General features: G+C 36.3%; 1 protein-coding gene across 1 annotated transcript in view; it reads right to left on the reverse strand.

The window, feature by feature from the left end:
* Positions 1-13,655, reverse strand: part of KCNN2 (potassium calcium-activated channel subfamily N member 2) — a 71,548-nt gene that overhangs the window by 44,667 nt on the left and 13,226 nt on the right. Inside the window, exon 3 of the mRNA XM_058043933.1 lies at positions 5,570-5,988. Within this exon, the coding sequence (XP_057899916.1) occupies positions 5,570-5,988 (419 nt within the window). The remainder of the gene's footprint in view (positions 1-5,569; positions 5,989-13,655) is intronic.

Below are 13,655 nucleotides of genomic sequence, written 5' to 3' on the forward strand. Positions count from 1 at the left end.
CATAACTGTTTTGTTTTCAAGCAAAAGAACACATTATTTAGATATTAATCCCTCTGGATACACCTAGAAAAGGAATATTTTATTTAGATCAATTGTTTTTTTTTGGATCTGGGTTATGCACGTCAGACATTTACCAATGTACTTCTATGAATAGATTCCCCTGTTGCCTTCATTGTATGATAAAATAATGGATCTGATGGTCTATTTGTAACTTTTGCAGCAAAAATGCAATTGGTTACATGTGGTTTTAATTATTAAATTATTAAATGCTTTGAGATGTAAATATTATAAAACAGTAACCTAACATTTAAAGTTAAGCTACACTCAGAGTGGAAAACCAGGAATTAAGACTAGTAGGCAGAGAACCATTCATTCACAGCACAGCTGCAAGTCAGGATGATGACACGGCATCATTGCTTATTGTTGTTTTCAATATTTAACTCTTAATGTTTTCCACCACTGAAGAAACCTGGCTGCCAGTTGCACATTCTAGTTTCAGTGAGCTGTGAGCCAAGGGAAGGTAAAGAATCATGATAAACAGCCAGCACTGTCCACACACAAACACTATTTGATCTCTTGACAGTCATGAGACTGAAAAAAATGAAAATATATGTCATTGCTTCTGACCTTCTGAGCCTAATAATAGCCTTAAAATTAAATGTCCAGGCTTGGTTTGTTGTTGATGGGTTTTATTTGCTTGTTGGGGTTTTTCTGAGTTTTTTGGTTGCTTTTTTTAAACTAAGAACAAGAATCTTTACACTGGCACTGCAGAGAATGCAAAAAGCAATTTCCATTAGAAGGTGGCCTTGTTAAAATGCATGCAACATACAACGTCAGATAAGGTCCTCAATACAAGTAAAGAACTGAAATACATACTGAGAGGAAATTAGATAGCTAAGAAACATTTTTTCCTTCATGAATTACAACTGAAGTGTCAGTGTATCCACTAGCTTGTATCAAATGAATCCTTAACATTTGCCTCCCAGTTGTCATGTGTGAGCTGCTTTACTGGAAACTTTGTAATGGTGTCATATTTCCAAGAAATAAGACAGACATTTATTTGTAGAAAACAAGAATGAGCAGAAAGCAGAAAAATATTTCACCATCACACACAGATGGGATTTTGCATATGTGTGTTTTTTTAGTTTGTTTTTGTTAAAAAAGGAGAGAATACAGAGCAGAAACTGACAAAAGGGAGAAATGCTGACTAAAAAAAAACTGCGCAAACTGAACTGACTTCATTGCCAAAAGTCAAAGAGATGAACAAATAGAACAACAAATGGTGCCAAAAGTGTGCTCTCTGCAGAAGAAAATCCAGTTCTGTTCTCAGTTCTCCTCTGCAAATCCACAGAAATGCCAGGCATGTGATATGATCTGCTCTGGACATACAACAATGTAATGTGGGCATTTCTGGTTCATACTGCTTGGTACACAAGAAACAGGCACGTTATATCCTTGTGTGTATTCGGAAGACAATATTTTTTCTTCCTTTCCATAAAAAACCCAGATCATAAAGAGTGGCTACCTTTCACACAACCTAGAAAAGCAGCCCACTTCTCACAGAAGAGACAAAACACCCATTCTACAGAAGAGTAGAATTCTTCTACTCAGATTCTTCTAGTCAGATTCTTCCATGACTGAATGCCAAACATACTGACTTTCTTTTTCTTCATAAACCAAACTTTTCTAACTGAAATAAACAACTGATGCTCATGCACAAATCCATTTTGAGTAACCACATATGTATGGGAAACTGCAAAAACTAATCTGCTTGTAGGGCTCATAATTCAAATGTGAAAGTAATATCCTCATAACTGCTGTAGATCATGTGCCTCAGAGATGTTATAAATACAAACATCTTTTGAGTTAGACGCAATAAAAATTTAGATTTTCATTATGAAGCCTAGACATGAAAAACAGGAATATACTACTACCGGCAATCAGAAGGCAGATGAAATCTATGCAATGCAATCTTCCTCTCAAAACGGACATTAGGTATACAGCAACACTTGATGCTTTCCCCACCTTTGCCTTCCAAATTCCCTCATCTAGATTACTCTGCAGCCCTAGCAACCCATTTATACTCAGCTGGCTGTCCACCACCATTATCTGTAACACTTTCTGCCCTCATACATGACCTTACACTCCAATCATGGAAAATACCTTGCTCACCAACCCAAAGTGTCACTTGCTATAATTAGCATTCTGGGAGCTAACTATACAGTCATTAAGGCACTGAGAAAGACACATGTCCTGTCTTAGTTCAGTGTGTATCAAGTGATCCGTCAGATGACCATTAATGCAGTGAAGTCTTTATTCAGACAGCCAACTTGCCTGGCTCAACCCATGACCTGTCTCCACAGGTTATCTTTTGAGAGAGGTTAATGATGCTCTTTCATGTTACCTTCCTATATAATGTGGGGCTTCCAATCTCCCTTCCTATTCCCAGGATTGTCTGCAATATAAAAACTTAACTTTGAGTAGAACAATCTGAACACCAGGCTGTCATTCAGCAGCAACAGCTTTTGCTGAGCACACACAACTCCACAATAAAGGACACTGCCTACTGTGACTTCCCTCCTCACTGAGAACATGGAACAGAATGAGAATCTTTCCTCTCCATTCCCAAATCTTAATATTTTGATCTATTATGACTTATTACCATCATCTTGTTCCAATTTGGATGGTCAGTTAAATGTTTTAATACACCAAAGAAATACTGCTAATTCAAACTCATGTAATGTTACTATATAAGAGAAATTAGAGCATGGTGCTAGAGTGATGCCAAGAAATAGTTAACACCATCAAAATTTATTAATATAATTCACTCCTTTTCAAACCAAAGCTACCAGATTGCTGCCTAATTCCTAATTTCTGTTAGATGTATTAAAATTTGTTATGTTTTCATATATAGTAGCAAATGGAAAAGACTCAATGATAGAATTTATTTTCAGGATCTGTGTACAAAAATTTATTTTTTGTGTACAAAAAACAGTCTACTTAAAATAAAAAAAAGGTTCCCTCGACTTAAAACTAAGAAAAAAGTCAAGAGTAGCTGGGAAAAAATGTGCCTCATTTGTGTAAACTACACTTTTAACATCTAAGCAATTCAAAGCCATAAGGACCTTGGGACACATCTTCTGAGGACTGTGATTTCTACACAGAATAGAAATTATTCAGCGGTTATATTTGTCCGTTCTCATGATACATGGCTGTTGTATGGGGTTTTGAGGTTTTCTTCTGAGAACTTTTATTTCACCACATACCTCTATAGGGGCTAAGGATTTAAATGGTTTTGATGGGCTGACTAGTAACTGGAATCCAGGGTCAGTATCATTTGCTTGGCAAAATACTTACATATTCCCTCAAGCAAAAACTGGAAGCAAAACACAAAAAAAACTGACTGTGCAACTAGCATGAATGACATAAGTATCTAATTCCAAAAGCTAAAATAAATTCTTTTTAATGTTTCTGAAACATAAAATTAACTTTTTCCTTTTTTTAAATATGAATCTTTGACTGGGATCCAGTGACAGAAGGCAATTATGCTAGAGTTATAATAACCTAGTACTAACTTTTATATTTAACTTGCTTTTAGTTGTGTTGTGTTTCAGTTTTAGAGGAGTCTGTAGCTACTCAGCCTACTGTCCAAACTATTACAGTCAATTCGAGGACAGCAACTGCAAATTAAAATGTGGAAAATCCCTTACTAACTTAGCAGAGAGTTGAAGAAAATTCAGTGTAACTAACCAAATAAATAATCTTCTTCCCAGAATAACAGTGATGCAGAAGTGTGTCACTTTCTAAATATGAATAAGCAAACTAAAAAACTCAAAACTTTATGAGAGTGCTGTCATCATTCCCCCTGATTGAAAAAACAGTGAGGTGGTCTTTGTTTCTTTTATTTTTAGTGTTACTTATATACTATACATTCTTTTCCTGCAGTCTGTATACTAACAAATAAATATGTTTTACAGACATGTGTCAGACAGTAGCAAATATTTTTCAGTAATTTTCACTGAGTTGTACTAGTTTATTTTGAAAGCACATGTATAAAAAAGTTAATAAAAATTATTATTTCATCATCATCACCATCATCATCAAGCAGTTATATGTAATGATAGCAATGGATGCTGAAGTTATTCAGAGCCACTTCAAACCAACAGTTCGGGAAATACCTGAGTAGACATTCAAGAATTCCTGAGCAGCAATTGCATTGAAAGAAAATTAGTGGGAAGAGAAGTGGAGAATATGAGATAAAGAGGAGAGACTTTGCAGAAGTCAGTTACATCTGAAACAAGAACATGCTTATGCAAACACAGCTACTACAGATTGAGTAAAAATCTAGGGTACTCCTTCGTTGCCACTATGGGGAATATTTTGAAACTGTAATAGGTCATTGTGTCTTAATATCGTATTTTCAGAATATTCTTAAACTATTAGTCTAGCTGTAATATGAGGAAACAATATTGATAAGAAGTTTTAGCAATAAAACTACAAAACCATGATTCCTACAGTCATTTTTAAGATCGGGTATTTTTCCTTTTAACAAGTTGAAAAGGAATGAAAGCAGTAACTTAAAAATGCACAACAGTGTTTGATTTTACTGCTGACTTGAATAATTTAGCTGTCACAAGTAACTTCCCCAAACTGATTCTAAAATGGACAGACATGGAAAGGAATGGAAAAAACAAAATGGTCAACAAACAGAAGAAGCAGAAATGCCTTAAATATGTTGATGATTTTTCAGCTTAAGGAGGAGAAATCAATTCCAGGATCTAAGAGCTGTCCAAGGCATTAAATCTTTTAAAGAGAATCATTCTAATTGTCTTAGAGTTAACCTATCTCATATTCCTAAGCAATCCTATCCAATCAGAAGCCCCCTTTTTTTTTTCTTAAATACTTGAGAAATTCAATTTCCAGTTGTCAGCACTGATAGCCATTTATTCTGCACCTACACTGAAGTCTGTGGTAAAGGGAGGTTGGAAAACTAGCTGCAATTTAAAGTCACACTCTCAAATGCACTTCTGATTTTCATTGGAAGAAGGAGTTATATTACTGTAAGTGTTCTGCCTGTTCCCCTTTACTGATCTTGCCAAGAACTCAACTGCATTTTGCACTCTCTTTCTTTTTTCAGCACAACATTCAAATTACACATCCCCCCAAGCATTTTCCCTGGCTATTTTTTCTATATTATCCTCAGTACATTTATCTCACGAAGAAAATAAATGAAAATTGGTATAAATGCAGAATATTAACAACTACTCTTAAAGGCATTTTGTGGTGTCTGTCCAGTGTGTTAAATATGTCAATACACTGAAATGAAATTGTAGTGCTACAAGTAAACAGTGGGGTACAGATCTCTTTGCAGAAGTCCATCAGATTAAGAGGCAAATCACTGCTGACAGTGTCTGTCACAGAATTCAAGGCAACCAACACTCAAATTATCAAGGACTAGGGAGCTGCATTCTAACAATGTTTAAGTCTCCTGAATTCAAAATTTAAGAGACAAAGCAGGAGTAAAAAATAGAAAGACAAATAGAAAGAACTGAAAAAAAATCAACCTTACCTTTCACAAGCTCGGACAGTCCATGCAGCAATTATCCATAATGAGATACTAAAAACCAACAGTACAGTTCCTGGACATATTGTCATTAGAGTCTTCATAACAAAACGGGTATTGAAGTTTATCTTATTTAATGCTCCAATGCTTCTAGATGAGGCATCAGTGAAAAGTTTGCTATGCAAAAGCATAACTCTGGCAATAAGATAAAGTCTTAAGAACATTGGTATAGATAAAATAATATCCACATCAGCTGTTGTTGTGGATGGAGCGTAAGAAAAGGCGAGCCGGGCTGTCCATGTGAATGTGTAATTCCCAGGTATGGGATGTATAGCACACACCAGTATTTCCAAGCAGATAAAGAAAATACGCTCATAAGTCATGGCTATTCTCCAGTCATCTGCTCCATTGTCCACCATGAACAACTGAAATTATAAAATATAAGGTTAACTTTAGTACATTGTTCAAAAAACTGTTATAATTCCATTTTAAATTATCACAGTTTTCTATGCTGCCAAAGACCACTAAAAAAAAATTTTAAAAAATGCCACCTTAGAAAATGACATTATTACATCACTATGAAAGGAAATACAACTCTGGTTAAGACAAAAAGAATTTCTAATACACTATTTTTAAAACTGCACATGAAACTGAATTTTCATTCATTAATTATTAACTCAGAATTCCTCATATATTTTAAATTTTTTTTTTTTAAAGTCTGGACCCCTTGTCCATTCAAAATCAGTTGTTAACTCTAAATTCACAAAATTGAGAAGCATTTAGGTGTTTTTGAATAGATAACTAAATTACAAAGAAAAATATTTTTCAAGATTCCTGTTAAGCTTCAGCCAAGGTGATATTATACCTTCTATAGCAGTACCCAAGCTTTCTTCAAGCCACCAATAATAATCAATATCAATAATAATAAATATGAGATACAAAACTGCGTGAGAAAGTGCACAAAGACTCAAGAAGATACCTCATGGTGAAAATATGAAAAATAATAGCCAGCAAATATCAGAGTGGCCCAAGGATGTCCAGTAGCTAAAAATTAAATGCACATGATGGCTGTTGCACAACCAAGGCTTTCAACTTGGCACTCAGGAACCAAGGTACTAAAACATTTCACACTGTTCAGCAAATTATGTGCCTGATGATTTAAGAAATAAATAGCTAATCAAGCAGTACTTGTCACTAGGTGAGAGTAGAGATTTGCAAGACCTTGCAAATAGACTTCTTTTAGAGAGGAACATAACCCATATGTACCAAGAAGATACAATTTTAGAGAGAAGACCTTCTCATCACTTCAACTATACTTTGAATCCTAACAAGGCTGTTCAGTAAACAGGTAAGAGGGAAAAAATACTTTTGTAGAATTTTTAAAATTAGATTATTCAAAAATAATGGGAGACAGACAAAGTACATTATGTGCTCCCTAGCGTAAGAAAGGTATTTTTTGCATCCTAAACTCTATATACACACACTAAAACCCCATTCATCTGCACTGCTGTTTGCCCCCTTCCTTCTTTCAAAAGTTTAAAAATACAAGCTTGATTTCACTGCATGTGTTTTTAGTGATCAAAAAACCACTCTCTACATCCTCCTCGTAATACCTTCAGTTTATCTTTCATAAAAGTGCTCCATTGAAATTGCTTAGAAAAGTGATAGTCACACTTTCAGTGTGACTATAGTTTCAGTGTAGTTGATCTGATACAAAAAGAACTAAAGAAGTTAACCTCAGTAAGGAACACAATAAACCAAAATAAATTTTTATCTCTATGGATGTGGTTTTTATCCCTTATTTTCTTTCTCTCCATCTTATTACACTGGGTGTTGATGATAAGGTTTTGGCTCTGGGGATGGCTGCAGGGCTGATGTCAGCAAGAAGTGGTCAGGGTTGCTCTTCAATGTACTCACTGCAGAGCACAGCTGAACTCACCAGTAAAGCAGGTGGTGCTTCTGTGAAAGCACAGTTAAGAAAGGGCAAAACATGGCCCAGGCAGTGAGGAGTAAAAGTAAAAACGTGAGAAAGAACACTAGAAATTCTAAGATCGGAAAAGAAGAAGAGGGAGTAGGTGCTCCAGGCACCAGGAACAGAGAGAAACCCATACCATGATAAAAAAATACCATGATAAAGGTATTTCCCTGAAAGGTAATTCCCTGAAGCCCTTGGAGAAGACCACTCCAGGCCAAGCTGGATATTTGTTGAAGAAACGCTCACTTGCAGAGAGCTCACACTGCAGCAGATTCTCCTTAGAAGACCTAATGCTCACGTAAGTCCCACGCTGGAGCAGATTTATCCTGAAGGGCTGCAGACCATGGAGATCCACACATCTGCACAAAAAAAGTGGGACAAAAAATGTGTGGCAGAGAGGAACCGTCGTGGACACACTGTCCTTCCTCATGCCTTCTGTACCACTCACGGAGGAGACGACACAGGAGTTGGGAATTGAGATGTTGAACCTGAGGAAAGGGGGATGGGACAGCATATTTTTTGCCATCCTATTCTGCTTTTAAATATCAATAAAATTAATTAATTTCCCCTCAGTTTTGCCTCTTTTGCCAGTGCCAGTAACTGGCAAGGGATCTCATCTTCATTTCAAATTGCAAACTTTTTCATCTTATTATCTCTTCTTGTGCTGTTGAAGAGAGAGAGCAAAAGCATAGCTGGGTGCAGGTCTCACAGCTGGTCAAGGTGAATTCACCACATTTACAGACAGTTCTTATCTCTTCTGCAATACTATTGAAGACAAAGTCATACACTGTTGAATTAAGCTGAAGAAACATTACATGAATTCAATATGTGCACCATGAGCACATACCATTTCTTTTACCTGTGGTCACTCTGGAAGTTACAGATACTAGATTTGTGAATTGATACTGGAAGGTCAATTTATGTCTGTCTGTACGTCTGTCTTACCAAGAAAATGCAGGTTTGCACTTAGCAAATGCACTATTTGGTATGAAGGGACAAATTTCCAAAGTACTGTACAGCTCCAGTGCATTTGATTCTTGTGATTAGCCTGCAAACACAGTCAGATCTTAGAAGTGTTACATCAGTCAAGAAGAAATCTAGATATTTAGAACACTATCAGATCTCTCGAATGCTGCGTGGGTATACAAAAAAAAAGAATAAATTTACAATTGATTTAAATATTTCAATTGTAAGATACATATCAAATACATGTCAAAGTTTCAAAATCTGCTGAAAAAAGCAATGGTCTTCTCCATTTTTATGTATGCTTTTCATAGATTTCAAAAAGAATTCTATACGCAGAAAGTCAATTAATGAAAAATTATACCTTCAGTACTGATTCAATTTAAAAGGTGAGAAAAGAGAAATGTTGAGCTAAACACGGGCATTAAAATCTGATTTTGCCATTTTGTAGGAGATAATGTTATTTTATGACTGAATTTTTTAAAAACATTGAGACGTCATTATGGAACACATACTTGATAACACTGTCACCTGTCAGCAGAAGAAATCCTAAAATGAAACATAGAGAAAAATTTCTCTGCAGATCTCAGTGGAATGGTTATGCTTATGGACACAGAAGATCCTTATCGACCTCCTGTGACCTTAGCTGTGACAATTTATTCCAAGAAAATTAATATATATATTTTAAAGTGATAATACCTTTAGCTGTCATATAATGAGATTTAGGAGGTAAAAACATGAAAGGCAGAAAACACCGCTAGTCACAAAGACACAGATACAGTAAAACATTTCTATTTCATAACAATATTGACATTTCAAAATTGCATTTATGAGGATAACATTGTTACAGTTCTTTGCCTAGGTTCAAACTATGACAGATATCATACACTGCAGCACACGAACACTCCTCAACCACATGCTGTGAATAACAATTAAAGTCAGACATAATAAAATGACACAGAAACTAGTACAGGATTCCATGTACATTTTATATGCTTGCAATTATGAAATCCATTTAATGCAAGCTTCACTTCTAATTTGGAAGATACAGAGGTATTTGTGAATGTCTCTGTGCTTGGCTATGTATATTTCCACTCCAGAAAGTGAGGAACATAAATAGAAGGAAAAGGACAGCTGAACAGCACAATTCAAAGGGTATGTACGCACACTCTTGGCTGATTTCAGACAATCTGGCTGTAATAATCATGCATTGATTTCAAGATACTACTCCTCATCTGAATGGAGAATGATGCTAGCAATAAAATGAGAATTTAATAAAAGAGTGACCAAGTCTTTCTGTAGATTTGAGTCCTGCACTTCACAGAGAAGGACAAACTCCAGTCAAGGTCACATATGCTATTCTTATTCATAGTTTTCAAATTTTTTGTAATTATTCAGAGTTAAAATCTAATGCAAGTACTTCATCAGTGTCCTGCAAGGTTCTCCAAATATAGAACTCTCATATACTTTTACTATGACTCCACTTCATGTGAACAATTCTGAAGGTATTTTCACCTGGAACTATGTAATGTATTTCTAGCATGTTCTATGTGAATCTAAGATATAGAATCAATGTTCCACTTTAAAAACATAAAAATGACAGATATTTATGTAGATACATATGTGTATATTTACATTACACTTGTGAGTTACACAGTTACATTTATATAACACCAGATTAAAAAAAACAGAAAGGCATTCTAAACAGACAGATTGCACACCATGACAAATTGGATCAGAGACTCCCTAAAGGAGAGAAGCAAAAGGAGAGAAGTTAGCTTTCTAAATGTTGGTGAATGCAAAGAAAAAGGAAACGAGTCATGTTTTAAAAATGCCTTTGCAGGAAAAAGAAGAAACCTGAGAACTACATCACTACCCTGCTATAATACTGTGGGGATACAATAATGCAGGAGCAAAAGGGAAGCAATAATCAGTGATAAGGCAGCATCAGCTGTAGAGCTGGAAGCATTCCATGGAGAAAGGAAATCAGCTTTACTTACAGGAAAATTGTTGCAATTGTTTAATTTAAGAACCCAAATTAAAAATGGTTAAATACTGGAGTCACTTAAATCTTACAAAAGAACTGATAGGACTATGATTAACAGTAGCAAAATATAGCCTATGGGATTGATGACTTACCAGAATTTTTGATCCAGTATTTTTCTATAGTGGGTATTACACAAAGTATCATTCACACAATCAAAAAAATAAAAACATTATGGTAGACAAAGAAGATACTCTTTGTCCCACTGGTCCAAAAAGCCAAGTTACTGTCCCACAGCACTGCACTAAATAAAAATTATTTAAAGCCATTTTCAAGTCATGACGGGAGACTGCCATCTTAAGCCTTTAGCACAGTTGCCTCTAACTAGGAGATGGAAATTACTTTCTTACATCATCAGAAGGCATGTAATCAAATGGTCTGTAAGTCACCCAAATGCCTGTTGACCTTGGAGAACCTTCCAGGAGTTTCTGGAAGCTGCTATACTCCTCATCTTAAGTACAATGCCCTGGATGAGACATCTTAGTGGGTTTAATACATATGTAAAGTCATGAGGCATCAAACTCCTTCTGCACATACAAAGCACAGAAGGCAAATAATACATTTTTTCACAAATGACATGAGGGACTACCTATCTTGTATTTGCCAGAATGTTTTCCATATCCAGAATAAAAACCAAACTTTCTAGTAGGTCACTAGAAACTAATCCACTAGGTCTAGTTATCTACAAAATGAAACATGTTTAGTTCATTCAAATGAGGGAGCCAGACTGCTCTATTACTTGTACACATGCATGAACACACATATTCCCCTCCCAACTATAAACATCCCAGTTTAAACAGAAGATCTTAAAAGTCTGGTACTTAGTATCAGCCCAAAAATTATTATTTGTGTAGTACATTTAAATTTGACATCTCTGTGCAAAATTTTTACAATGATTAATATTTTGCTATAACTAAAGCATGTATGCAAAGCAAACTTCGTGTTAATGATTCCTGATGGCTAAACATGCCCCCCTCTTAAATACTGTATTTAAATGCTATCATCTTGAGAAGAGATGGGGAAAAGAGGCTCAGAGAATTTATAGTCCTTGTGAATTATATTTTCAGAAGTGCAGTACCAAAAATTTCACATTAAAATACATCTGAACAGTACATCTTGGTTACTCTGACAGGTCACTAATAACCACAGTCATTCCAAAAAAATGATGTGTGTGTTAAACAATGCTCTTAACCAGGTTTGTCTGTGTCTTTTTTTAATATCCATCCCTCAGATCATTATTTTAAAAAGGGAGAAATTTTAGAAAGAAAAGAATTTAGAACCAATGAATAACATAGGGTTAAACTCTGCATGAGCACACAAAGTTAAATTCCACCTACCCATATTTCCCTTCTGGTTTAATCCACATGCTAACAGTATTCTTTTTAGCTTTTTCTCTCTAAAGATATTCAGAAGCATTCCTCAATATTCTTAAATGGTACTGTACAGATTTTCAGCTGTACTCTTCATCCCAAACTATGCAATAGCTTAACACCCCCTCCTCCCCCCAACAGCCTACAATGCCAAAAGACCATTATAGCACAAGCAATTGCTGGGACGTACATAATTTCTTTCCATATAGGTCTCTCCATATACATATATGTGCTCTAGGCACTCAAAAAAGGTGAGACACTCCTGATAATGTCCTTACTTTCTATGCAGTATTAAGAATCTAAATCCAAGGACTACAAAAATAATAGAAAAAACATTCCAAGATATCAAGATTCTTTCCCAATGATACAGAGAACCCCCTAAGAAAAGAATAATTATGGATTGAGCTAAGAAGTCATCAAAAGCTCATAAATATATTAAAAAATCAAAGTAATTAGATAATGAGCTTACTATTAATAATAGATTGTAAACAAAATTAAAACAAAAGCAGAGTTTTTTCACTTTCATTATTAAACAGATATTTCACAAGACAATTTCCTAGCATAATTCTGTTTGGAGTCTTTCTTGAACAATCACAGCTGAGCTTCCTCAGATCTGTAATCAACAGAGAGATATTTGGCTACATGAATTTTTATGAACCTTTGAACAAATCAGAGCTCCATAAATAAAAGTCCACCACTCAGGGTGAGTATATTCATTTGAGATATTCAGCAAAATAAGCACTATGTGACTCAATTGAATTGACAGAAACAGAAGGTTCTCCTTGCCGATGTCTATGAAAAGTATTCCTCCACTTTAACAACGTTAATTTAACAGCTATTTCATTATGCCAGCGTTTCAGATCCTACCCCCTGTGCTGCATAAAACAACAAAAATAAGCTCCTAAGTTACCACATGAAGAAGACTTCCATCCAGCATCAGAAATTTCCAAAAACTGTTGTGCCTGGCCTTGAGAATCAATAATGTCCTCCACGCAGATACAGAAGCAGCATGGTTTATCAAAGCTCTGAACATCACTGAAGTGCAAGAACAATAAGAGAGAAAGGAAAAAACTGGGAGAGTGGCGGATACACCTGAAGGCTGTGCTGCCATTCAGTGAGACCTTGACAGGCTGGAGAGTTGGCCAGGGAAACTTCATGAGGCAAGGGCAGGGTGTGTTGCACCTGGGGAGGAAAAACCCCAAGTACCAGCACAGGCTGGGAGCTGACCTACTGGGGAGCAGCTCTGTGGAGAAGCACCTGGGAGTCTTCGTGGATGACAAGCTGGCCATGAGCTCGCACTGCCCTTGAGGCCAGGAGGGCCCGTGGTGGCCTGGGGCGCACTGGGAGGAGTGTGGCCAGCAGGGTAGGGAGGTTATAAATGGTTAAATCCTGGAGTATGCCCCTCTACTCCTAGGGAGACCACACCTGAGTGCTGTGTACACTTCCAGGCTCCTCAGTACAACAGAGACAAGCAGCTACTGGAGAAGGTCCAGAGGAGGCCCAAAGAGCTGAAGGGTCTGGAGCATCTCTAAGGCCTGAGCAAGGTTATTTGGATGTAGCCAGCCCTTAAGAAACCTACCAGTAGCCTAAGCTAGCCAGACCACACCTTGTTCTGAGTTCAGCTTCCTTCAGCTGCCAACCTGCATTGCCCTGTGCTTTTGCTGGCCCACCCCGGCACACCCCCCCTACTAAAAGAGTGCACAAAAATTGTGCCAGTTTTGTTACATCTAAAAAAGAAAT

Source organism: Melospiza georgiana, chromosome Z, assembly GCF_028018845.1.
Source record: "Melospiza georgiana isolate bMelGeo1 chromosome Z, bMelGeo1.pri, whole genome shotgun sequence".
NCBI classification, from domain to species: domain Eukaryota; kingdom Metazoa; phylum Chordata; class Aves; order Passeriformes; family Passerellidae; genus Melospiza; species Melospiza georgiana.